Below are 25,487 nucleotides of genomic sequence, written 5' to 3' on the forward strand. Positions count from 1 at the left end.
CCCGCTCAGCCACAGCTAGATTCCCGCTCAGCCACAGCTAGAGACCCGCTCAGCCACAGCTAGAGACCCGCTCAGCTACAGCTAGAGACCCGCTTAGCCACAGCTAGAGACCCGCTTAGCCACAGCTAGAGACCCGCTTAGCCACAGCTAGAGACCCGCTCAGCCACAGCTAGATTCCCGCTCAGCCACAGCTAGAGACCCGCTCAGCCACAGCTAGAGACCCGCTCAGCCACAGCTAGAGACCCGCTCAGCCACAGCTAGAGACCCGCTTAGCCACAGCTAGAGACCCGCTTAGCCACAGCTAGAGACCCGCTCAGCCACAGCTAGAGACCCGCTCAGCCACAGCTAGAGACCCGCTCAGCCACAGCTAGATTCATTTTATGGAATATCTACATAGGCGTACAGAGGCCCACTATCAGCAACCATCATTCCTGTGTTCCAATGTGTTAGCTAATCCAAGTTTATAATTTAAAAAGCTAATTGATCATTAGAAACCCCTTTTTTGCAAATATATTAACACAGCTGAAAACTGTTGTTCTGATTAAAGAAGCAATAAAACTGGCCTTCTTTATACTAGTTGAGTATCTGGAGCAAAAGCATTTGTGGGTTCGATTACAGGCTCGAAATGGCCAGAAACAAAGAACTTTCTTCTGAAACTCGTCAGTCTATTCTTGTTCTGAGAAATTAAGGCTATTCCATGTGAGAAATTGCCAAGAAACTGAAGATCTGGTACAATGCTGTGTACTACTCCCTTCACAGAACAGCGCAAACTGGCTCTAACCAGAATATAAAGTTTTACTCACGTCGGCCACAGAGAAGGAGGGCGCAATCCTTGGTAGCGGGCCGTGTCGGTGGCACTGTGTTATCCTCAAAGCGGGTAAAGAAGGGGTTTAGTTTGTCTGGAAGCAAGACGTCGGTGTCCGTGACGTGGCTGGTTTTCTTTTTGTAGTCCGTGGTTACCTGTAGACCCTGCCACATACGTCTCGTGTCTGAGCCGTTGAATTACGACTCCACTTTGTCCCTGTACCGGCATTTCGCTTGTTTGATGGCCTTGCGGAGGGAATAACTACACGGTTTATATTCAGCCATATTTCCAGTCCTCTTTCCATGGTTAAATGTGGTGGTTCGCACTTTCAGTTTTGCATGAATGCCGCCATCCATCCACGGTTTCTGGTTTCGGTAGGTTTTAATAGTCACAGTGGGTACAACATCTCCTATGCACTTCTTTATAAACTCACTCATCGAGTCAGCGTATAGATCGATGTTGTTCTCTGAGGCTGACTGGAATATATCCCAGTCAGCGTGGTCAAAACAATCTTGAAGCATGGATTCCGATTGGTCAGACCAGCGTTGAATGGTTCTAGTCACTGGTACATCCTGTTTGAGTTTCTGCCTATAAGACGGTAAGAGCAAGATGGCGTCGTGGTCGGATTTGCCGAAGGAAGGGCTTTGTATGCATTGCAGAAGTTAGAGTAGCAGTGATTGCGTGTATTACACCCACGCATAGAGCAATCAATATGCTGATAGAATTTAGGTAGCCTTGTTCTCAAATTTGCCTTGTTAAAATCCCCAGCTACAATAAATGCAGCCTGAGGATATATGGTTTCCAGTTTACATAGAGTCCAGTGAAGTTCCTTGAGGGCCGTCGTGGTGTCTGCTTGAGGGGGAATGTACACGGCTGTGACGATAACTGACGAGAATTCGCTTGGGAGGTAAAATGGCCAGCATTTGATTGTAAGGAATTCTAGGTTGGGTGAGCAGAAGGACTTGAGTTCCTGTATGTTGTTATGAATACACCATGAGTTGTTAATCATAAAGCATACACCTCCGCCCTTCCTCTTCCCAGAGAGGAGTTTATCTCTGTCGGCGCGATGCATGGAGAAGCCCTGTGGCTGGACCGATTCTGACAACATATCCCGAGACAGCCATGTTTCCGTAAAACAGAGAATGTTACAATCTCTGATGTTTCTCTGGAAGGCAACTCTTGCTCGAATTTCATCTACCTTGTTGTCAAGAGACTGGACATTGGCGAGTAGTATACTCGGGAGCGGTGGGCGGCCTACGCAACCTGACCAGGAGGCCGCTACGTCTGCCCCTTCTGCGGCGCCGTTGTTTTGGGTCGGCTTCTGGCATTAGGTCCATTGTCCTGGGTGGTGGTCCAAACAGAGGATCCGCTTCGGGAAAGTCGTATTCCTGGTCGTTATGTTATTAAATTGACGTTGCTCTGATATCCAATAGTTCTTCCCGGCTGTATGTAATAAGACCTAAGATTTTCTGGGGTAACATTGTCAGAAATAATACATAAAAAAACAAAATACTGTTTCCTAAGAACGTGAAGCGAGGCGACCATCTCTCGCCATCATCTTGCAGCAGGGAACCATCTAGACATCAGTCTACCTGCATTGGAAAGAATTAACAAAAAAACAGAGCAAACTAGAATGCTATTTGGCCCTAAACAGAGAGTACACAGTGGCAGAAATCCATGACCACTGTGACTGACCCAAACTTAAGCTTTGACTATGTACAGACTTTGTGAGCATAGCCTTGCTATTGAGAGAGGCTGCCAAGGCTACCAAGAGAAGACAGGCTATGTGCACATTGATTTGTGACCTGTTGTCACAAGAAAAGGGCAACTGGTGAAGAACAAACACCATTGTAAATACAACCCATATTTATGTTTATTCATTTTCCCATCGTTGCATCACTGTATATAGACATATGACATTAGAAATGTCTCTATCTCTATTCCTTTGTAGTGTAATGTTTACTGTTCATTTTATTGTTTATTTCACTTTTGTTTATTATCTACATATGTTTCCCATGGGGAGAGGAGAGGAGAGGAGAGGAGAGGAGAAGAGAAGAGAAGAGAAGAGAAGAGAAGAGAAGAGAAGAGAAGAGAAGAGAAGAGAAGAGAAGAGAAGAGGAGAGACAGAGAGACAGAGAGACAGAGAGACCAAAACCTGATGACTGTATAATCATGTCATAGTGATGCATTATTTCTCCCTAAAACACGTCACAGTTAATTGTGATCAAGAATGTAACCAGCATCTAGTTTCATAGAGCCTTGCACTGCAGATACTGTACAGCATGTTGGTTTGAAATACATATGGTTAAAGAGAAGTATTGCATTCTACACTACAACTATCCATTGATGTACTCTCTTTGTTCCCTTCCGCGAAGTCTTTGCCCAGCTAACAGGCCTAAAAACATGTCAGCGCTGTAGGCTGTTAGGGCTGACTGTCTCTGCTGTTGGCTGTTAGGGCTGACTGTCTCTGCTGTTGGCTGTTAGGGCTGACTGTCTCTGCTGTTGGCTGTTAGGGCTGACTGTATCTGCTGCTCTCCCTCCCTCCTTCCATTCTCCTGGATGTCCCCTCTCCCTCCCTCCTTCCATTCTCCTGGATGTCCCCTCTCCCTCTCTCCTTCCATTCTCCTGGATGTCCCCCCTCCCTCCCTCCTTCCATTCTCCTGGATGTCCCCTCTCTCTCCCTCCTTCCATTCTCCTGGATGTCCCCTCTCCCTCCCTCCTTCCATTCTCCTGGATGTCCCCTCTCCCTCCCTCCTTCCATTCTCCTGGATGTCCCCCCTCCCTCCCTCCTTCCATTCTCCTGGATGTCCCCTCTCCCTCCCTCCTTCCATTCTCCTGGATGTCCCCTCTCCCTCCCTCCTTCCATTCTCCTGGATGTCCCCTCTCCCTCCCTCCTTCCATTCTCCTGGATGTCTCCCTCTCTCTCCCTCCTTCCATTCTCCTGGATGTCCCCTCTCTCTCCCTCCTTCCATTCTCCTGGATGTCCCCTCTCCCTCCCTCCTTCCATTCTCCTGGATGTCCCCCTCTCTCTCCCTCCTTCCATTCTCCTGGATGTCCCCTCTCTCTCCCTCCTTCCATTCTCCTGGATGTCCCCCCTCCCTCCCTCCTTCCATTCTCCTGGATGTCCCCTCTCCCTCCCTCCTTCCATTCTCCTGGATGTCCCCCTCTCCCTCCCTCCTTCCATTCTCCTGGATGTCCCCTCTCCCTCCCTCCTTCCATTCTCCTGTATGTCCCCTCTCCCTCCCTCCTTCCATTCTCCTGTATGTCCCCTCTCCCTCCCTCCTTCCATTCTCCTGGATGTCCCCCTCTCCCTCCCTCCTTCCATTCTCCTGGATGTCCCCTCTCCCTCCCTCCTTCCATTCTCCTGGATGTCCCCTCTCTCTCCCTCCTTCCATTCTCCTGGATGTCCCCTCTCCCTCTCTCCTTCCATTCTCCTGGATGTCCCCTCTCCCTCTCTCCTTCCATTCTCCTGGATGTCCCCCTCTCTCTCTCTCCCTCCTTCCATTCTCCTGGATGTCCCCTCTCTCTCCCTCCTTCGATTCTCCTGGATGTCCCCCTCTCCCTCCCTCCTTCCATTCTCCTGGATGTCCCCTCTCTCTCCCTCCTTCCATTCTCCTGGATGTCCCCCTCTCCCTCCCCCCTTCCATTCTCCTGGATGTCCCCTCTCTCTCTCTCCTTCCATTCTCCTGGATGTCCCCTCTCCCTCTCTCCTTCCATTCTCATGGATGTCCCCTCTCCCTCCCTCCTTCCATTCTCCTGGATGTCCCCTCTCTCTCTCTCCTTCCATTCTCCTGGATGTCCCCTCTCCCTCCCTCCTTCCATTCTCCTGGATGTCCCCTCTCCCTCCCTCCTTCCATTCTCCTGGATGTCCGATCTCTCTCCTTCCCTCCTTCCATTCTCCTGGATGTCCCCTCTCCCTCCCTCCCTCCTTCCATTCTCCTGGATGTCCCCTCTCCCTCCCTCCTTCCATTCTCCTGGATGTCCCCCTCTCCCTCCCTCCTTCCATTCTCCTGGATGTCCCCTCTCCCTCCCTCCTTCCATTCTCCTGGATGTCCCCTCTCCCTCCCTCCTTCCATTCTCCTGGATGTCCCCTCTCCCTCCCTCCTTCCATTCTCCTGGATGTCCCCTCTCCCTCCCTCCTTCCATTCTCCTGGATGTCCCCCTCTCTATCCCTCCTTCCATTCTCCTGGATGTCCCCTTTCCCTCCCTCCCTCCCTCCTTCCATTCTCCTGGATGTCCCCTCTCCCTCCCTCCTTCCATTCTCCTGGATGTCCCCTCTCTCTCCCTCCTTCCATTCTCCTGGATGTCCCCTCTCCCTCCCTCCTTCCATTCTCCTGGATGTCCCCCTCTCCCTCCCTCCTTCCATTCTCCTGGATGTCCCCTCTCCCTCCCTCCTTCCATTCTCCTGGATGTCCCCTCTCCCTCCCTCCTTCCATTCTCCTGGATGTCCCCTCTCCCTCTCTCCTTCCATTCTCCTGGATGTCCCCCTCTCCCTCCCTCCTTCCATTCTCCTGGATGTCCCCTCTCCCTCCCTCCTTCAATTCTCCTGGATGTCCCCTCTCCCTCCCTCCTTCCATTCTCCTGGATGTCCCCTCTCCCTCCCTCCTTCCATTCTCCTGGATGTCCCCTCTCCCTCCCTCCTTCCATTCTCCTGGATGTCCCCCTCTATCTCCCTCCTTCCATTCTCCTGTATGTCCCCTCTCCCTCCCTCCCTCCTTCCATTCTCCTGTATGTCCCCTCTCCCTCCCTCCTTCCATTCTCCTGGATGTCCCCCTCTCCCTCCCATTCTCCTGGATGTCCCCTCTCTCTCCCTCCTTCCATTCTCCTGGATGTCCCCCTCTCCCTCCCTCCTTCCATTCTCCTGGATGTCCCCTCTCTCTCCCTCCTTCCATTCTCCTGGATGTCCCCTCTCCCTCCCTCCTTCCATTCTCCTGGATGTCCCCTCTCTCTCCCTCCTTCCATTCTCCTGGATGTCCCCTCTCCCTCTCTCCTTCCATTCTCCTGGATGTCCCCTCTCCCTCTCTCTTTCCATTCTCCTGGATGTCCCCCTCTCTCTCTCTCCCTCCTTCAATTCTCCTGGATGTCCCCTCTCTCTCCCTCCTTCCATTCTCCTGGATGTCCCCCTCTCCCTCCCTCCTTCCATTCTCCTGGATGTCCCCTCTCTCTCCCTCCTTCCATTCTCCTGGATGTCCCCTCTCCCTCCCTCCTTCCATTCTCCTGGATGTCCCCTGTCTCTCTCTCCTTCCATTCTCCTGGATGTCCCCCCTCTCTCCCTCCTTCCATTCTCCTGGATGTCCCCTCTCTCTCTCTCCTTCCATTCTCCTGGATGTCCCCTCTCCCTCCCTCCTTCCATTCTCCTGGATGTCCCCCTCTGTCTCTCTTCTTCCATTCTCCTGGATGTCCCCTCTCTCTCTCTCCTTCCATTCTCCTGGATGTCCCCCTCTCCCTCCCTCCTTCCATTCTCCTGGATGTCCCCTCTCTCTCTCTCCTTCCATTCTCCTGGATGTCCCCTCTCTCTCTCTCTTTCCATTCTCCTGGATGTCCCCTCTCCCTCCCTCCTTCCATTCTCCTGGATGTCCCCTCTCTCTCTCTCCTTCCATTCTCCTGGATGTCCCCTCTCCCTCCCTCCTTCCATTCTCCTGGATGTCCCCTCTCCCTCCCTCCTTCCATTCTCCTGGATGTCCCCTCTCCCTCCCTCCTTCCATTCTCCTGGATGTCCCCTCTCCCTCCCTCCTTCCATTCTCCTGGATGTCCCCTCTCCCTCTCTCCTTCCATTCTCCTGGATGTCCCCTCTCTCTCCCTCCTTCCATTCTCCTGGATGTCCCCTCTCCCTCTCTCCTTCCATTCTCCTGGATGTCCCCCTCTCCCTCTCTCCTTCCATTCTCCTGGATGTCCCCTCTCTCTCCCTCCTTCCATTCTCCTGGATGTCCCCTCTCCCTCCCTCCTTCCATTCTCCTGGATGTCCCCTCTCCCTCCCTCCTTCCATTCTCCTGGATGTCCCCCTCTCCCTCCCTCCTTCCATTCTCCTGGATGTCCCCTCTCCCTCCCTCCTTCCATTCTCCTGGATGTCCCCTCTCTATCCTCCTTCCATTCTCCTGGATGTCCCCTCTCCCTCCCTCCTTCCATTCTCCTGGATGTCCCCTCTCCCTCCCTCCTTCCATTCTCCTGGATGTCCCCTCTCTCTCCCTCCTTCCATTCTCCTGGATGTCCCCCTCTCTCTCCCTCCTTCCATTCTCCTTGATGTCCCCCTCTCTCTCCCACCTTCCATTCTCCTGGATGTCCCTTCTCCCTCCCTCCTTCCATTCTCCTGGATGTCCCCTCTCTCTCCCTCCTTTCATTCTCCTGGATGTCCCCTCTCCCTCCCTCCCTCCTTCCATTCTCCTTGATGTCCCCTCTCCCTCCCTCCTTCCATTCTCCTGGATGTCCCCCTCTCTCTCCCTCCGTCCTTCCATTCTCCTGGATGTCCCCTCTCTCTCCCTCCTTCCATTCTCCTGGATGTCCCCTCTCTCTCTCTCCTTCCATTCTCCTTGATGTCCCCCTCTCCCTCCCTCCTTCCATTCTCCTGGATGTCCCCCTCTCTCTCCCTCCTTCCTTCCAGTCTCCTGGATGTCCCCTCTCTCTCCCTCCTTTCATTCTCCTGGATGTCCCCTCTCCCTCCCTCCTGCCATTCTCCTTGATGTCCCCCTCTCCCTCCCTCCTTCCATTCTCCTGGATGTCCCCCTCTCTCTCCCTCTCTCCTTCCATTCTCCTGGATGTCCCCCTCTCTCTCCCTCCTTCCATTCTCCTGGATGTCCCCCTCTCTCTCCCTCTTGCCATTCTCCTGGATGTCCCCTCTCTCTCCCTCCTTCCATTCTCCTGGAGTCCCCCTCTCTCTCCCTCTCTCCTTCCATTCTCCTGGATGTCCCCCTCTCTCTCCCTCCTTCCATTCTCCTGGATGTCCCCTCTCTCTCCCTCCTTCCATTCTCCTGGATGTCCCCAACTCTCTCCCTCTCTCCTTCCATTCTCCTGGATGTCCCCCTCTCTCTCCCTCCTTCCATTCTCCTGGATGTCCCCTCTCCCTCCCTCCTTCCATTCTCCTGAATGTCCCCCTCTCTCTCCCTCCTTCCATTCTCCTGGATGTCCCCCTCTCCCTCTCTCCTTCCATTCTCCTGGATGTCCCCCCTCCCTCCCTCCTTCCATTCTCCTGGATGTCCCCTCTCCCTCCCTCCTTCCATTCTCCTGGATGTCCCCTCTCTCTCCCTCCTTCCATTCTCCTGGATGTCCCCCTCTCTCTCCCTCCTTCCATTCTCCTGGATGTCCCCTCTCTCTCCCTCCTTCCATTCTCCTGGATGTCCCCCTCTCTCTCCCTCCTTCCATTCTCCTGGATGTCCCCTCTCCCTCCCTCCTTCCATTCTCCTGGATGTCCCCTCTCTCTCCCTCCTTCCATTCTCCTGGATGTCCCCTCTCCCTTCCTCCTTCCATTCTCCTTGATGTCCCCCTCTCCCTCCCTCCTTCCATTCTCCTGGATGTCCCCTCTCTCTCCCTCCTTCCATTCTCCTGGATGTCCCCTCTCCCTTCCTCCTTCCATTCTCCTTGATGTCCCCCTCTCCCTCCCTCCTTCCATTCTCCTGGATGTCCCCTCTCTCTCTCTCCTTCCATTTTCCTGGATGTCCCCTCTCCCTTCCTCCTTCCATTCTCCTGGATGTCCCCCTCTCTCTCCTTCCCTCCTTCCATTCTCCTGGATGTCCCCTCTCTCTCCTTCCCTCCTTCCATTCTCCTGGATGTCCCCCTCTCTCTCCTTCCCTCCTTCCATTCTCCTGGATGTCCCCTCTCTCTCCCTCCTTCCATTCTCCTGGATGTCCCCTCTCCCTCCCTCCTTCCATTCTCCTGGATGTCCCCTCTCTCTCCCTCCTTCCATTCTCCTGGATGTCCCCCTCTCTCTCCCTCCTTCCATTCTCCTGGATGTCCCCTCTCCCTCCCTCCTTCCATTCTCCTGGATGTCCCCTCTCTCTCCCTCCTTCCATTCTCCTGGATGTCCCCTCTCCCTTCCTCCTTCCATTCTCCTTGATGTCCCCCTCTCCCTCCCTCCTTCCATTCTCCTGGATGTCCCCTCTCTCTCCCTCCTTCCATTCTCCTGGATGTCCCCTCTCCCTCCCTCCTTCCATTCTCCTCGATGTCCCCTCTCTCTCCCTCCTTCCATTCTCCTGGATGTCCCCCTCTCTCTCCCTCCTTCCATTCTCCTGGATGTCCCCTCTCTCTCCCTCCTTCCATTCTCCTGGATGTCCCCCTCTCTCTCCCTCCTTCCATTCTCCTGGATGTCCCCTCTCCCTCCCTCCTTCCATTCTCCTGGATGTCCCCTCTCTCTCCCTCCTTCCATTCTCCTGGATGTCCCCTCTCCCTTCCTCCTTCCATTCTCCTTGATGTCCCCCTCTCCCTCCCTCCTTCCATTCTCCTGGATGTCCCCTCTCTCTCCCTCCTTCCATTCTCCTGGATGTCCCCTCTCCCTTCCTCCTTCCATTCTCCTTGATGTCCCCCTCTCCCTCCCTCCTTCCATTCTCCTGGATGTCCCCTCTCTCTCTCTCCTTCCATTTTCCTGGATGTCCCCTCTCCCTTCCTCCTTCCATTCTCCTGGATGTCCCCCTCTCTCTCCTTCCCTCCTTCCATTCTCCTGGATGTCCCCTCTCTCTCCTTCCCTCCTTCCATTCTCCTGGATGTCCCCCTCTCTCTCCTTCCCTCCTTCCATTCTCCTGGATGTCCCCTCTCTCTCCCTCCTTCCATTCTCCTGGATGTCCCCTCTCCCTCCCTCCTTCCATTCTCCTGGATGTCCCCTCTCTCTCCCTCCTTCCATTCTCCTGGATGTCCCCCTCTCTCTCCCTCCTTCCATTCTCCTGGATGTCCCCTCTCCCTCCCTCCTTCCATTCTCCTGGATGTCCCCTCTCTCTCCCTCCTTCCATTCTCCTGGATGTCCCCTCTCCCTTCCTCCTTCCATTCTCCTTGATGTCCCCCTCTCCCTCCCTCCTTCCATTCTCCTGGATGTCCCCTCTCTCTCCCTCCTTCCATTCTCCTGGATGTCCCCTCTCCCTTCCTCCTTCCATTCTCCTTGATGTCCCCCTCTCCCTCCCTCCTTCCATTCTCCTGGATGTCCCCTCTCTCTCTCTCCTTCCATTTTCCTGGATGTCCCCTCTCCCTTCCTCCTTCCATTCTCCTGGATGTCCCCCTCTCTCTCCTTCCCTCCTTCCATTCTCCTGGATGTCCCCTCTCTCTCCTTCCCTCCTTCCATTCTCCTGGATGTCCCCCTCTCTCTCCTTCCCTCCTTCCATTCTCCTGGATGTCCCCTCTCTCTCCCTCCTTCCATTCTCCTGGATGTCCCCTCTCCCTCCCTCCTTCCATTCTCCTGGATGTCCCCTCTCTCTCCCTCCTTCCATTCTCCTGGAGTCCCCCTCTCTCTCCCTCTCTCCTTCCATTCTCCTGGATGTCCCCCTCTCTCTCCCTCCTTCCATTCTCCTGGATGTCCCCCTCTCTCTCCCTCCTGCCATTCTCCTGGATGTCCCCTCTCTCTCCCTCCTTCCATTCTCCTGGAGTCCCCCTCTCTCTCCCTCTCTCCTTCCATTCTCCTGGATGTCCCCCTCTCTCTCCCTCCTTCCATTCTCCTGGATGTCCCCTCTCTCTCCCTCCTTCCATTCTCCTGGATGTCCCCAACTCTCTCCCTCTCTCCTTCCATTCTCCTGGATGTCCCCCTCTCTCTCCCTCCTTCCATTCTCCTGGATGTCCCCTCTCCCTCCCTCCTTCCATTCTCCTGAATGTCCCCCTCTCTCTCCCTCCTTCCATTCTCCTGGATGTCCCCCTCTCCCTCTCTCCTTCCATTCTCCTGGATGTCCCCCCTCCCTCCCTCCTTCCATTCTCCTGGATGTCCCCTCTCCCTCCCTCCTTCCATTCTCCTGGATGTCCCCTCTCTCTCCCTCCTTCCATTCTCCTGGATGTCCCCCTCTCTCTCCCTCCTTCCATTCTCCTGGATGTCCCCTCTCTCTCCCTCCTTCCATTCTCCTGGATGTCCCCCTATCTCTCCCTCCTTCCATTCTCCTGGATGTCCCCTCTCCCTCCCTCCTTCCATTCTCCTGGATGTCCCCTCTCTCTCCCTCCTTCCATTCTCCTGGATGTCCCCTCTCCCTTCCTCCTTCCATTCTCCTTGATGGCCCCCTCTCCCTCCCTCCTTCCATTCTCCTGGATGTCCCCTCTCTCTCCCTCCTTCCATTCTCCTGGATGTCCCCTCTCCCTTCCTCCTTCCATTCTCCTTGATGTCCCCCTCTCCCTCCCTCCTTCCATTCTCCTGGATGTCCCCTCTCTCTCTCTCCTTCCATTTTCCTGGATGTCCCCTCTCCCTTCCTCCTTCCATTCTCCTGGATGTCCCCCTCTCTCTCCTTCCCTCCTTCCATTCTCCTGGATGTCCCCTCTCTCTCCTTCCCTCCTTCCATTCTCCTGGATGTCCCCCTCTCTCTCCTTCCCTCCTTCCATTCTCCTGGATGTCCCCTCTCTCTCCTTCCCTCCTTCCATTCTCCTGGATGTTCCCCTCTCTCTCCTTCCCTCCTTCCATTCTCCTGGATGTACCCTCTCCCTCCCTCCTTCCATTCTCCTGGATGTCCCCTCTCCCTTCCTCCTTCCATTCTCCTGGATGTCCCCTCTCTCTCCTTCCCTCCTTCCATTCTCCTGGATGTCCCCCTCTCTCTCCTTCCCTCCTTCCATTCTCCTGGATGTCCCCTCTCTCTCCTTCCCTCCTTCCATTCTCCTGGATGTCCCCCTCTCTCTCCTTCCATTCTCCTGGATGTCCCCCTCTCTCTCCTTCCCTCCTTCCATTCTCCTGGATTTCCCCTCTCCCTTCCTCCTTCCATTCTCCTGGATGTCCCCCTCTCTCTCCTTCCCTCCTTCCATTCTCCTTGATGTCCCCCTCTCCCTCCCTCCTTCCATTCTCCTGGATGTCCCCTCTCCCTCCCTCCTTCCAATCTCCTGGATGTCCCCTCTCCCTCCCTCCTTCCATTCTCCTGGATGTCCCCTCTCTCTCCCTCCTTCCATTCTCCTGGATGTCCCCCTCTCTCTCCCTCCTTCCATTCTCCTGGATGTCCCCTCTCTCTCCCTCCTTCCATTCTCCTGGATGTCCCCCTCTCCCTCCCTCCTTCCATTCTCCTGGATGTCCCTTCTCCCTCCCTCCTTCCATTCTCCTGGATGTCCCCTTTCCCTCCCTCCTTCCCTCCTTCCATTCTCCTGGATGTCCCCTCTCCCTCCCTCCTTCCATTCTCCTGGATGTCCCCTCTCTATCCCTCCTTCCATTCTCCTGGATGTCCCCCTCTCCCTCCCTCCTTCCATTCTGTCATTAGAAGTCCCCCCCCCCCCAGTCCTGGGTCAGCCCTCCTGTTCATTAAGGATATAATTAATCAATGTTAAAGATGAACTATGCAGAAATTGCTCCGTCATTTTCTGGTTATTAGAATTTCAGTTTGTGACAAAATAAGCAAATATAGTGTGTAGAATCATTTTACGAACTCACGTCTGTAGCCATGAAGTGCTTTGAAAGGCTGGTCATGTCTCACATCAACACCATTATCCCAGAAACCCTAGACCCACTCCAGTTTGCATACCGCCCCAACAGATCCACAGATGATGCAATCTCTATTGCACTCCACACTGCCCTTTCCCACCTGGACAAAAGGAACACCTATGTGAGAATGCTGTTCATTGACTACAGCTCAGCGTTCAACACCATAGTGTCCTCAAAGCTCATCACTAAGCTAAGGACCCTGGGACTAAACACCTCCCTCTGCAACTGGATCCTGGATTTCCTGACGGGCCGCCCCCAGGTGGTGAGGGTAGGTAACAACACATCCGCCTTGCTGGTAAGCCTGATCACCGACAACGATGAGACCGCCTATAGGGAGGAGGTCAGAGACCTGGCCGTGTGGTGCCAGAATAACAACCTCTCCCTCAATGTAATCAAGATAAAGGAAGATGATTGAGGTTGACAGGAAAAGGAGGACTGAGCACGCCCCCTTTCTCATTGACGGGGCTGTAGTGGAGCAGGTTGAGAGCTTCAAGTTCCTTGGTGTCCACATCAACAACAACACTAGAATGGTCCAAGCACACCAAGACAGTTGTGAAGAGGGCACAACAAAACCTATTCCCCCTCAGGAGACTGAAAAGATTTGGCATGTGTCCTCATTTCCTCGAATACTTCTACAGCTGCACCATCGAGAGCATCCTGACCGGTTGCATCACTGTCTGGTATGGCAACTGCTCAGCCTCCGACCAGTACATCACTGGGGCCAAGCTTCCTGCCATCCAGGACCTCTATACCAGGCGGTGTCAGAGGAAGGCCCTAAAAATGGTCAAAGACTCCAGCCACCCAAATCATAGACTGTTCTCTCTGTTACCGCACGGAAAGCGGTACCGGAGCGCCAAGTCTAGGTCCAAGATGCTTCTTAACAGCTTCTACCCCCAAGCCATAAGACTCCTGAACAGCTAATCAAATGGCTACCCAGACTATTTGCATTGCCCCCCCCCCCCCTCTGTTTTACATTGCTGCTACTCTCTGTTTATTATCTATGCATAGTCTCTTTAACTCTGCCTACATGTACATATTACCTCGACTAACCGGTGCCCCTGCACATTGACTCTGTGCCAGTACCTGTGCCAGTGCCAGTACCCCCCCCCCCCCCCCCCCCCCTGTATATAGCCCCGCTATTGTTATTTTACTGCTGCTCTTTAATTATTTGTTACTTTTATTTCTTATTTTTTACTTAACACTTATTTTTCTTAAGACTGCATTGTTGGTTAAAGGCTTGTACTTAAGCATTTCACGGTAAGGTCTACACCTGCTGTGTTCGACGCATGTGACAAATACAATTTGATTTGATTTGAAAGCGCTAGGAAAAATATTTTCAAGAATATTGTATTTTGAAGCTGGTGTACAAAACCGAAAGTAAAAGACGCAAAAACAAAACTTTAGAACAGGAAGCATAGAAATAGTGCACATAGAACAGATCTACCACTTCTTAGACTGGCTTTCAATGAGAATGACAGATCTATAACTCATATTTCTATGTCAACTTGGTCACGACGCCCCAAAAAAGTGACATATTGGAGTATTAAGATTTTTGGGGTTAGCCAATCTAATCCTTAGTTCTGTGTGTTGGGGACGACTTCTACCTCCAGCACAGTCCGTCTGCAACTCCATCTCTGTGTTAAGATATCATAGAGTTGTTCCAGAGCTTCCTCTGTTTATCCAAAACCACAGTGAGGAACCCTTCATTTGTCTGTGTAGATGTCAGAAGGAACTGTACTATCCCCTAGTGGCGGATTGGGTTACTGCAGGGATATTCATTATTAACAGGGAGTCATTTAGTGTAGGGTGAAGTTGCCCCTAGATGCTGATCTTGGGTCCTGTTTTGTATTTCCCCCGCTAATGGTCACGGTTAGCATTGGGGTCTGTACCTAGGGGGAAACTTCCACACAGAGCGAATAATGTGCCGTTAAAACCAGTTCAATGCCATATGTGACTGAGAGCTGCTGGCAGAGATTGGCATGGCAGAGATTGGCATGGCAGAGATTGGCATGGCAGAGATTGGCATGGCAGAGATTGGCATGGCAGATGTCGTCCTGTCTGTCAGAACTTCTGTTTTGCCTGGTGGAGGATGGGTAGGCACAATGAGGACTGACAAGTGTGTGTGTGTGTGTGTGTGTGTGTGTGTGTGTGTGTGTGTGTGTGTGTGTGTGTGTGTGTGTGTGTGTGTGTGTGTGTGTGTGTGTGTGTGTGTGTGTGTGTGTGTGTGTGTGTGTGCGTGCGTGCGTGCGTGCGTGCGTGCGTGCGTGCGTGCGTGCGTGCGTGCGTGCGTGCGTGCGTGCGTGCGTGCGTGCGTGCGTGCGTGCGTGCGTGCGTGCGTGCGTGCGTGCGTGCGTGCGTGCGTGCGTGCGTGCGTGCGTGCGTGCGTGCGTGCGTGCGTGCGTGCGTGCGTGCGTGCGTGCGTGCGTGCGTGCGTGCGTGCGTGCGTGCGTGCGTGCGTGCGTGCGTGCGTGCGTGCGTGCGTGCGTGCGTGCGTGCGTGCGTGCGTGCGTGCGTGCGTGCGTGCGTGCGTGCGTGCGTGCGTGCGTGCGTGCGTGCGTGCGTGCGTGCGTGCGTGCGTGCGTGCGTGCGTGCGTGCGTGCGTGCGTGCGTGCGTGCGTGCGTGCGTGTGTGTGTGTGTGTGTTTGTGTGTGTGTGTGTCTGACCCCTCCAGGAGTGCCAGTTTCTCCCAGGTACAGCACAGTAGCAATCTGTTTGTGGGCAGTGACTCGGCGGTGCAGAAGTTCTCCCATGGTTTCTCTCACTGTCTGAACGGGATGGGCGCCCAGCTGCATGGCTTCTACAGCCTGCCCAAACCTGGCAAGCACCAACTGGCCTCTGCGGTCGGATCCTCCACACGGCCAGACTCTCCCCAGGAGTGCTGCTACGTGCTACCCAGGGGGTACAGCTCTGAGGGGCCTACCCTGGATCATAGCCGTCTGGGAGACATGGATCAACAGGAGAATGAGGAGGTTGGTGTTATTTTAACTTGTGGTTTGATTATTTTATGTTTACACATCCTTTGACTTTATGTTATTTTATTATATTTTATTTATTTATTCTCAATATCCATCACTTTCTCTATCGATTCAATTTCTATTTAATGGGCTTTATTGGCATGGGAAACATTTGTTAACATTGCAAAAAAGCAAGTGAAGTAGATAATAAACAACATAATATGAATGAACAGTAAACATTACACTCACAGAAGTTCCAAAATAATAATGATATTTCAAATGTCATATTATGTGCAAATAGTTAAAGAAAAGAATAAACATAAATATAGGTTGTATTTAAAATGGTATTTGTTCTTCACTGGTTGACCTTTTCTTGTGGCAACAGGTCACACATCTTGCTGCTGTGATGGCACACTGTGGTATTTCACCCAGTAGATATGGGAGTTTATCAAAATTGGATTTGTTTTTGAATTCTTTGTGGGTCTGTGTAATCTGAGAGAAATACTGTATGTGTCTCTAATATGGTCATACAATTAGGAGGTTAGGAAGTGCAGCTCAGTTTCCTCCTTATTTTGTGAGCAGTGAGCACATAGCCTGTCTTCTCTTGAGAGCCATGTCTGCCTACGACGACCTTTCTCAATAGCAAGGCTATGCTCACTGAGTCTGTACATAGTCAAAGCCTTCCTTAAGTTTGGGTCAGTCACATTGGTCAGGTATTCTGCCACTGTGTACTCTCTGTTTAGGGCCAAATAGCATTCTAGTTTGCTCTGTTTTGTTGTTAATTCTTTCCAAGATCTTTTTGTTTTCTTATGATTTGGTTGGTTCTAACTGTGTTGCTGTCCTGGGGCTCTCTCGCTCTCTCTCTCTCTCTTATTTACAAAGCTGTACACCTTCAAGACGCCTTGCAACACCCTGGCCACCGGCAACGACTGTAACCACAGTAACGACCCACACAGCAACGACCATAACCACAGCAACGAGCGTAGCAATGACCGGCAGACTGACAACTACGACCTCCCGACCCCGCCCGGATCCTTCTACCAGATCCCCCGGACGTTCGATAAGAACCACAACGTGACGCCGTCTGGCGCCGAGTCATCTAGTGGACCCCCCCCACGGCCCCCCAAGCCCAGCCAGGGGTCAGAGAGCGGAAGGTGGGGTAGTCCGGGGTCACTGGGTGGGCAGAATGGAGAGGTGACCACGACTGTGTCGGTTATACCCAGGAGGAACACTTTGCCTGCCGTGGAGAACAGCCGGTTACATCGAGGTATTACAACTCTCTCCTTCTCTTTATTTACCTACCTAATTACTCTCTGAGAACACCAAGCTACACAGAGGGACTGGTTCTCTCTCTCCCTTTATCAAACTACTGTCAACTACATCTCTCTCTCTCTCTCTCTCTCTCTCTCTCTCTCTCTCTCTCTCTCTCTCTCTCTCTGTCTCTGTCTCTGTCTCTGTCTCTCTCGCTCTCTCAATTCAATTTCTATTTAAGGGGTTTATTGACATGGGAAACATATGTTTACATTGCCAAAGTAAGTGAAATAGATAATAAACAATAAAAATGAACAGTAAATATTATACTTACAAAAGTTCCAAAAGATTAAACTGCAAAATCTGGATCTCTTCAAATCAGCCGGGCTAGACAATAAGGACCCACTCTATCTTAAATTATCCGCCGCAATTGTTGCAACCCCTATTACTAACCTGTTCAACTCTTTCGTATCGTCTGAGATCCCTAAAGATTGGAAAGCTGTCGCGGTCATCCCACTCTTCAAATGAGGAGACACTCTAGACCCAAACTGTTACAGACCTATATCTATCCTACCCTGTCTTTCTAAAGTCTTCGAAAGCCAAGTTAACAAACAGATCCCCGGACCATTTCGAATCCCACCGTACCTTCTCCGCTATCCGATCTATTTTCCGAGCTGGTCACGGGTGCACCTCAGCCACGCTCAAGGTACTAAACGATATCATAACCACCATCGCTAAGAGACATTACTGTGCAGCCATCTTCATTGACCTGGCCAAGGCTTTCGACTCTGTCAATCACCGCATTCTTATCGGCAGACTCAACAGCCTTGGTTTCTCAAATGACTGCCTCGTCTTGTTCACCAACTACTTCTCTGATAGAGTTCAGTGTGTCAAATTGGAGGGCCTGTTGTCCGGACATCTGTTAGTCTCTATGGGGGTGCGCCACAGGGTTCAATTCTTGGGCCGACTCTCTTCTCTGTATACATCAATGATGTCGCTCTTGCTGCTGGTGATTCTCTGATCCACCTCTACGCAGACGACACCATTCTGTATACTTCTGGCCCTTCTTTGGACACTGTTAACAAACCTCCAAACGAGCTTCAATGCCATACAACACTCCTTCTGTGGCCTCCAACTGCTCTTAAATACAAGTAAAACTAAATGCTAAAACTAAATGCATGCTCTTCAACCGATCGCTGCTCGCACCTGACCGCCCGTCCAGCATCACTACTCTGGACGTTCTGACTTATAATATGTGGACAACTATAAATACCTAGGTGTCTGGTTAGACTGTAAACTCTCCTTCCAGACTGACATTAAGCATCTCCACTCCAAATTAAATCTAGAATCGGCTTCCTATTTTGCAACAAAGCCTCCTTCACTCATGCTTCCAAACATACCCTCGTAAAACTGACTATCCTTCCGATCCTTGACTTCGGCGATGTCATTTACAAAATAGCCTCCAACACTCGACTCAGCAAATTGGATGTAGTCTATCACAGTGCCATCCGTTTTGTCACCAAAGCCCCATATACTACCCACCACTGCGACCTGTATGCTCTCGTTGGCTGGCCCTCGCTTAATATTCGTTGCCAAACCCACTGGCTCCAGGTCATCTATAAGTCTTTGCTATGTAAAGCCCCGCCTTATCTCAGCTCACTAGTCACCATAGCAGCACCCACACGTAGCACGCGCTCCAGCAGGTATATTTCACTGGTCATCTCCAAAGCCAACTCCTCAGTTGGCCGCCTTACCTTCCAGTTCTCTGCTGCCAATGACTGGAACGAATTTAAAAAATCACTGAAGCTGGAGTCTTATATCTCCCTCACTAACTTTAAGCATCAGCTGTCAGAGCAGCTTACCGATCACTGTACCTGTACACAGCCCATCTGTAAATAGCACACCCAACTACCTCATCCCCATATTGTTATTTATCCTCTTGCTCTTTTGCACCCCAGTATCTCTACTTGCACATCATCATCTGCACATCTATCACTCCAGTGTTAATGCTGAATTGTAATTATTTCGCCACTATGGCATATTTATTGCCTTACCTCCCTACTCTTCTACATACTACATTTACACACACTGTATATAGACTTTTCTATTGTGTTATTGACTGTATGCTTGTTTATTCCATGTGTAACTCTTTGTTGTTGTTTGTGTCACACTGCTTTGCTTTATTTTGGCCAGGTTGCAGTTGTAAATGAGAACTTGTTCTCAACTGGCCACCTGGTTAAATAAAGGTGAAATATATATATATATATATATATTTTTTTTTTAATAAAGACATTTCATTTTTATATTTCACCCAGTAGATAAGGAAGTTTATCAAAATTAGATTTTTTTTCAAATTCTTTGTGTATCTGTGTAATCTGAGGGAAATATGTGTCTCTAATATGGTCATACATTTGGCAGGAAGTTAGGAAGTGCAGCACAGTTTCCACCTCATTTTGTTGGCAGTGTTGCACATAGCCTGTCTTCTCTTGAGAGCCATTGGCAGAGCAAGGCTATGCTCACTGAGTCTGTACATAGTCAAAGATTTCCTTAATGTTGGGTCAGTCACATTGGTCAGGTATTCTGCTACTGTGTACTCTCTGTTTAGGGACAAATAGCATTCTAGTTTGCTCTGTTTTTTGTTAATTCTTTCCAATGTGTCAAGTAATTATTTTTCTCATGATTTGGTTGGGTCTAATTGTGCTGCTGTCCTGGGGCTCTGTAGGGTCTGTTTGTGAATAGAGCCTCAGGACCAGTTTGCTTAGGGGACTCTTCTCCAGGTTAATTTATCTATAGGTGATGGCTTTGTTAAGGAAGGTTTGGTAATTGCTTCCTTTTATGTGGTTGTAGAATTTAATGGCTCTTTTCTGGATTTTTATAATTAGTGGGTATCGGCCTAATTCTGCTCTGCATGCATTATTTGGTGTTTGTACCATTTTGTGAATTCTTGATTGGTGAGCAGACCTCAGACCTCACAACCATAAGGCCAAAAAGATTCTCTCTCTCTCTCTTTCTCTCATAATGCCTGACCTTTCTCTCTCGCTCTTATAATGCCTGGCCTCTCTCTCTCTCTCATAATGCCTGGCCTCTCTCTCTCTCTCATAATGCCTGGCCTCTCTCTCTCTCATAATGCCTGGCCTCTCTCTCTCACATAATGTCTGGCCTCTCTCTCTCTCTCATGATGCCTGGCTCTCTCTCTCTCATAATGCCTGGCCTCTCTCTCTCACATAATGTCTGGCCTCTCTCTCTCTCTCTCTCTCTCTCTCATGATGCCTGGCTCTCTCTCATAATGCCTGGCCTCTCTCTCTCTCTGAACACAGTGTGTTCTGCGCCGTTTGAGCTGCCTTGTGTGTGTGTGTGTGTGTGTGTGTGTGTGTGTGTGTGTGTGTGTGTGTGTGTGTGTGTGTGTGTGTGTGTGTGTGTGTGTGTGTGTGTGTGTGTGTTGCTCCGAGCTAGGCCGTCCCGGGCGAAGGCTGGAACAGACACACAGAGACAGGAAGTCAACTTTGACCCCTGTTACTCTGTCTCTTCGCCCTCAGTCTGTGCTGCCCACGGCCAGGGCCACACTCTCACAAAAGGGTGACTCCCAAATTGCACCCTAATCCCTATATAGTGCACTACAGAGCCGTATGGGCCCCAGTCAAAATGAGTGTGCTAAATAGGGAATAGGGTGTTGTTTGTTAAACACAGCTGGAGCATCTAATGCATCGCAACGTTTGTTCTGTTTTGGAGCAGAAACACAAGTTAGTTTCAACTGGATAACAGAAATACCGTGTGGGTTTAGAGAAACCAAACTCTCCTCTTGTTATGTGATGATGAAGATGATAATTCTCCCCTCTCCTCTTCCCTCTCCTTTTTCCTCTCCTTTTTCCTCTCCTTTTTCCTCTCCTTTTTCCTCTCCTTTTTCCTCTCCTCTTCCCTCTCCTCTCCTCTCCTCTCCTTTTTCCTCTCCTTTTTCCTCTCCTTTTTCCTCTCCTCTTCCCTCTCCTCTTCCCTCTCCTCTCCTCTTCCCTCTCCTCTTCCCTCTCCTCTCCTCTTCCCTCTCCTCTTCCTTCTCCTCTTCCCTCTCCACTACCCTCTCCTCTCCTTTTTCCTCTCCTTTTTCCTCTCCTTTTTCCTCTCCTTTTTCCTCTCCTCTTCCCTCTCCTCTTCCCTCTCCTCTCCTCTTCCCTCTCCTCTTCCCTCTCCTCTCCTCTTCCCTCTCCTCTTCCTTCTCCTCTTCCCTCTCCACTACCCTCTCCTCTTCTCTTCCCTCTCCTCTTCCCTCTCCTCTTCCTTCTCCTCTTCCCTCTCCACTACCCTCTCCTCTCCTCTTCCCTCTCCTCTTCCCTCTCCTCTTCCCTCTCCTCTCCTCTTCCTTCTCCTCTTCCTTCTCCTCTTCCCTCTCCACTACCCTCTCCTCTTCTCTTCCCTCTCCACTTCCCTCTCCTCTCCACTTCCCTCTCCTCTTCCTTCTCCACTTTCCTCTCCTCTCCTCTCCTCTCCTCTCCTCTCCTCTCCTCTCCACTTCCTCTCCTCTCCTCTCCTCTCCTCTCCTCTCCTCTCCTCTCCTCTCCTCTCCTCTCCTCTCCTCTCCTCTCCTCTCCTCTCCTCTCCTCTCCTCTCCTCTCCTCTCCTCTCTCCCCAGGGTGTTCATTTGAGACGAGCAGCCAACAACGTCCGATCTATTTCAACAACCAAGGCCAGTCTGTGGAGTGTGTCAACGATGGCTTCAGTTCTTACCTGGTGAGACTTTCAGACAGAAATACCCCTTTTTTTCCCACAAGACTAGTCCTGCTCTAGACAGGATGGATAACGTCTGTCCTAGTGTTCCTCAAGACTAGTCCTGCTCTAGACAGGATGGTAGGATAACGTCTGTCCTAGTGTTCCTCAAGACTAGTCCTGCTCTAGACAGGATGGATAACGTCTGTCCTAGTGTTCCTCAAGCCTAGTCCTGCTCTAGACAGGATGGTAGGATAACGTCTGTCCTAGTGTTCCTCAAGACTAGTCCTGCTCTAGACAGGATGGATAACGTCTGTCCTAGTGTTCCTCAAGACTAGTCCTGCTCTAGGACAGGATGGATAACGTCTGTCCTAGTGTTCCTCAAGACTAGTCCTGCTCTAGACAGGATGGATAACGTCTGTCCTAGTGTTCCTCAAGCCTAGTCCTGCTCTAGACAGGATGGATAACGTCTGTCCTAGTGTTCCTCAAGACTAGTCCTGCTCTAGACAGGATGGATAACGTCTGTCCTAGTGTTCCTCAAGACTAGTCCTGCTCTAGACAGGATGGTAGGATAATGTCTGCACCAGTGTTCCTCAAGCCTAGTCCTGCTCTAGACAGGATGGATAACGTCTGTCCACTCTACCATAAAGGCCTGATTGGTGGAGTGCTGCAGAGATGGTTGTCCTTCTGGAAGGTTCTCCCATCTCCACAGAGGAACTCTAGAGCTCTGTCAGTGACCATCGGGTTCATGGTCACCTCCCTGACCAAGGCCCTTCTCTCCCGATTGCTCAGTTTGGCCGGGCGGTCAGCTCTAGGAAGAGTCTTGGTGGTTCCAAACTTCTTCCATTTAAGAATGATGGAGGCCACTGTGTTCTTGGGGACCTTCAATGCTGCAGAAATATTTTGGTACCCTTCCCCAGATCTGTGCCTCGACACAATCCATTCTTGGAGCTCTACAGGAAATTCCTTCGACTTCATGGCTTGGTTTTTGATCGATGGAAATCGAAATCGAGCAAAATTTTTAGTCTCACAGCAAAGGGTCTAATACTCATGTAAATAAGGTATTTCATTTATTTATTTTTTTAATATATATATATACATTTCTAAACATAAAAAAAAAAAAAAAGTTTTTGCTTCGTCATTATGGGGTAATGTGTGTAGATTAATGAGGGAAAACTATTATTTAATCTATTTTAGAATAAGGCTGTAACGTTAAAGGATGTAATTATTACAATTTCACATATGTTTTTAACAGTTCCCTTATTCCACCACTTGGCACTGTGCCTTGGTCATCACACTCTCCAGCATACATCTTGATACATCTCACACTTTGCTTGGAAATGATCCCACGCTCCCACGAATGGTTTATGCACAGATTTCTGCCTACTATTGATAAATGAGGCCCCGTGGACTGATTGTATCATGTTGTTGATTTCTGATTTTTTATTTTTTTTTGTATGTTCTTTGTTTTTCCCACAATCATAATGATGTCGGAGATAATGATGTCGGAGATAATGATGTCAGAGATAATGATGTCAGAGATAATGATGTCAGAGATAATGATGTCAGAGATAATGATGTCAGAGATAATGATGTCGAAGACAATCCCCATGACTTTCCCTGTCTGTTTCTTGTCAGAGAACAAAGGCCCCTCTGACACGTTCGGACAGCGGCGACTCGGAGGACAACTATGTGCCTATGAACCCAGGTTCGTCTCCCCTCAACGCCGCCCAGGCGGACAGCCCCAAAAATATCTACATCCCCATGAGCCCCGGGCCGCACCACTTTGACTTCCCAGGGTTCTCAGCAACGCTACCCGCTCGGAAGGGAAGTACCGCCTCGCTGTGTCACCGACCGGGGAGGCTGAGTGACGTCACGCCACCACCTATAAATCGCAACCTCAAACCCAACAGGAAATGTGAGTGTCATGTCTCAGTCGATATGAGGCGTTCAGTGTTCTATTCTTTTAGAGACTGTCATGATGCCAAACTGCCACATTGTGTCATATTAAACATTCTTAGTGTATCATACTGTTCTTTTGTTACACTTTTTCTGATTTCTGTCTAAACCCAACAGCCCTCTACATTTAGATGTAATATATTTCTGTCTAAACCCAACAGCCCTCTACATTTAGATGTAATATATTTCTGTCTAAACCCAACAGCCCTCTACATTTAGATGTAATATATTTCCGTCTAAACCCAACAGCCCTCTACATTTAGATGTAATATATTTCCGTCTAAACCCAACAGCCCTCTACATTTAGATGTAATATATTTCTGTCTAAACCCAACAGCCCTCTACATTTAGATGTAATATATTTCTGTCTAAACCCAACAGCCCTCTACATTTAGATGTAATATATTTCTGTCTAAATCCAACAGCCCTCTACATTTAGATGTAATATGTTTCTGTCTAAACCCAACAGCCCTCTACATTTAGATGTAATATATTTCTGTCTAAATCCAACAGCCCTCTACATTTAGATGTAATATATTTCTGTCTAAATCCAACAGCCCTCTACATTTAGATGTAATATATTTCTGTCTAAATCCAACAGCCCTCTACATTTAGATGTAATATATTTCTGTCTAAATCCAACAGCCCTCTACATTTAGATGTAATATATTTCTGTCTAAATCCAACAGCCCTCTACATTTAGATGTAATATGTTTCTGTCTAAACCCAACAGCCCTCTACATTTAGATGTAATATATTTCTGTCTAAACCCAACAGCCCTCTACATTTAGATGTAATATATTTCCGTCTAAACCCAACAGCCCTCTACATTTAGATGTAATATATTTCTGTCTAAACCCAACAGCCCTCTACATTTAGATGTAATATATTTCTGTCTAAACCCAACAGCCCTCTACATTTAGATGTAATATATTTCTGTCTAAACCCAACAACCCTCTACATTTAGATGTAATATATTTCTGTCTAAACCCAACAGCCCTCTACATTTAGATGTAATATATTTCTGTCTAAACCCAACAGCCCTCTACATTTAGATGTAATATATTTCCGTCTAAACCCAACAGCCCTCTACATTTAGATGTAATATATTTCCGTCTAAACCCAACAGCCCTCTACATTTAGATGTAATATATTTCTGTCTAAACCCAACAGCCCTCTACATTTAGATGTAATATATTTCTGTCTAAACCCAACAGCCCTCTACATTTAGATGTAATATATTTCTGTCTAAATCCAACAGCCCTCTACATTTAGATGTAATATATTTCTGTCTAAACCCAACAGCCCTCTACATTTAGATGTAATATATTTCTGTCTAAACCCAACAGCCCTCTACATTTAGATGTAATATATTTCTGTCTAAACCCAACAACCCTCTACATTTAGATGTAATATATTTCCGTCAAAACCCAACAGCCCTCTACATTTAGATGTAATATATTTCTGTCTAAACCCAACAGCCCTCTACATTTAGATGTAATATATTTCTGTCTAAATCCAACAGCCCTCTACATTTAGATGTAATATATTTCTGTCTAAATCCAACAGCCCTCTACATTTAGATGTAATATATTTCTGTCTAAATCCAACAGCCCTCTACATTTAGATGTAATATATTTCTGTCTAAATCCAACAGCCCTCTACATTTAGATGTAATATATTTCTGTCTAAATCCAACAGCCCTCTACATTTAGATGTAATATGTTTCTGTCTAAACCCAACAGCCCTCTACATTTAGATGTAATATATTTCTGTCTAAACCCAACAGCCCTCTACATTTAGATGTAATATATTTCTGTCTAAATCCAACAGCCCTCTACATTTAGATGTAATATATTTCTGTCTAAATCCAACAGCCCTCTACATTTAGATGTAATATATTTCCGTCTAAACCCAACAGCCCTCTACATTTAGATGTAATATATTTCCGTCTAAATCCAACAGCCCTCTACATTTAGATGTAATATATTTCTGTCTAAACCCAACAGCCCTCTACATTTAGATGTAATATATTTATGTCTAAACCCAACAGCCCTCTACATTTAGATGTAATATATTTCTGTCTAAACCCAACAGCCCTCTACATTTAGATGTAATATATTTCTGTCTAAACCCAACAGCCCTCTACATTTAGATGTAATATATTTCTGTCTAAACCCAACAGCCCTCTACATTTAGATGTAATATATTTCTGTCTAAACCCAACAGCCCTCTACATTTAGATGTAATA

The 25,487-nt window shown here is 49.5% G+C and overlaps 1 protein-coding gene across 6 annotated transcripts in view; it reads left to right on the plus strand.

The window, feature by feature from the left end:
* gab2 (GRB2-associated binding protein 2) overlaps nucleotides 1–25,487 on the plus strand; it is a 183,671-nt gene that overhangs the window by 149,842 nt on the left and 8,342 nt on the right. For all 6 annotated transcript variants that reach the window (XM_071357959.1, XM_071357958.1, XM_071357960.1 and 3 more), the window contains 4 exons: nucleotides 15,046–15,343; nucleotides 16,211–16,595; nucleotides 21,204–21,301; nucleotides 22,916–23,195. In XM_071357959.1, coding sequence (XP_071214060.1) covers nucleotides 15,046–15,343; nucleotides 16,211–16,595; nucleotides 21,204–21,301; nucleotides 22,916–23,195 — 1,061 coding nt within the window. The remainder of the gene's footprint in view (nucleotides 1–15,045; nucleotides 15,344–16,210; nucleotides 16,596–21,203; nucleotides 21,302–22,915; nucleotides 23,196–25,487) is intronic.

This window comes from Salvelinus alpinus, chromosome 21 (genome assembly GCF_045679555.1).
Source record: "Salvelinus alpinus chromosome 21, SLU_Salpinus.1, whole genome shotgun sequence".
NCBI classification, from domain to species: domain Eukaryota; kingdom Metazoa; phylum Chordata; class Actinopteri; order Salmoniformes; family Salmonidae; genus Salvelinus; species Salvelinus alpinus.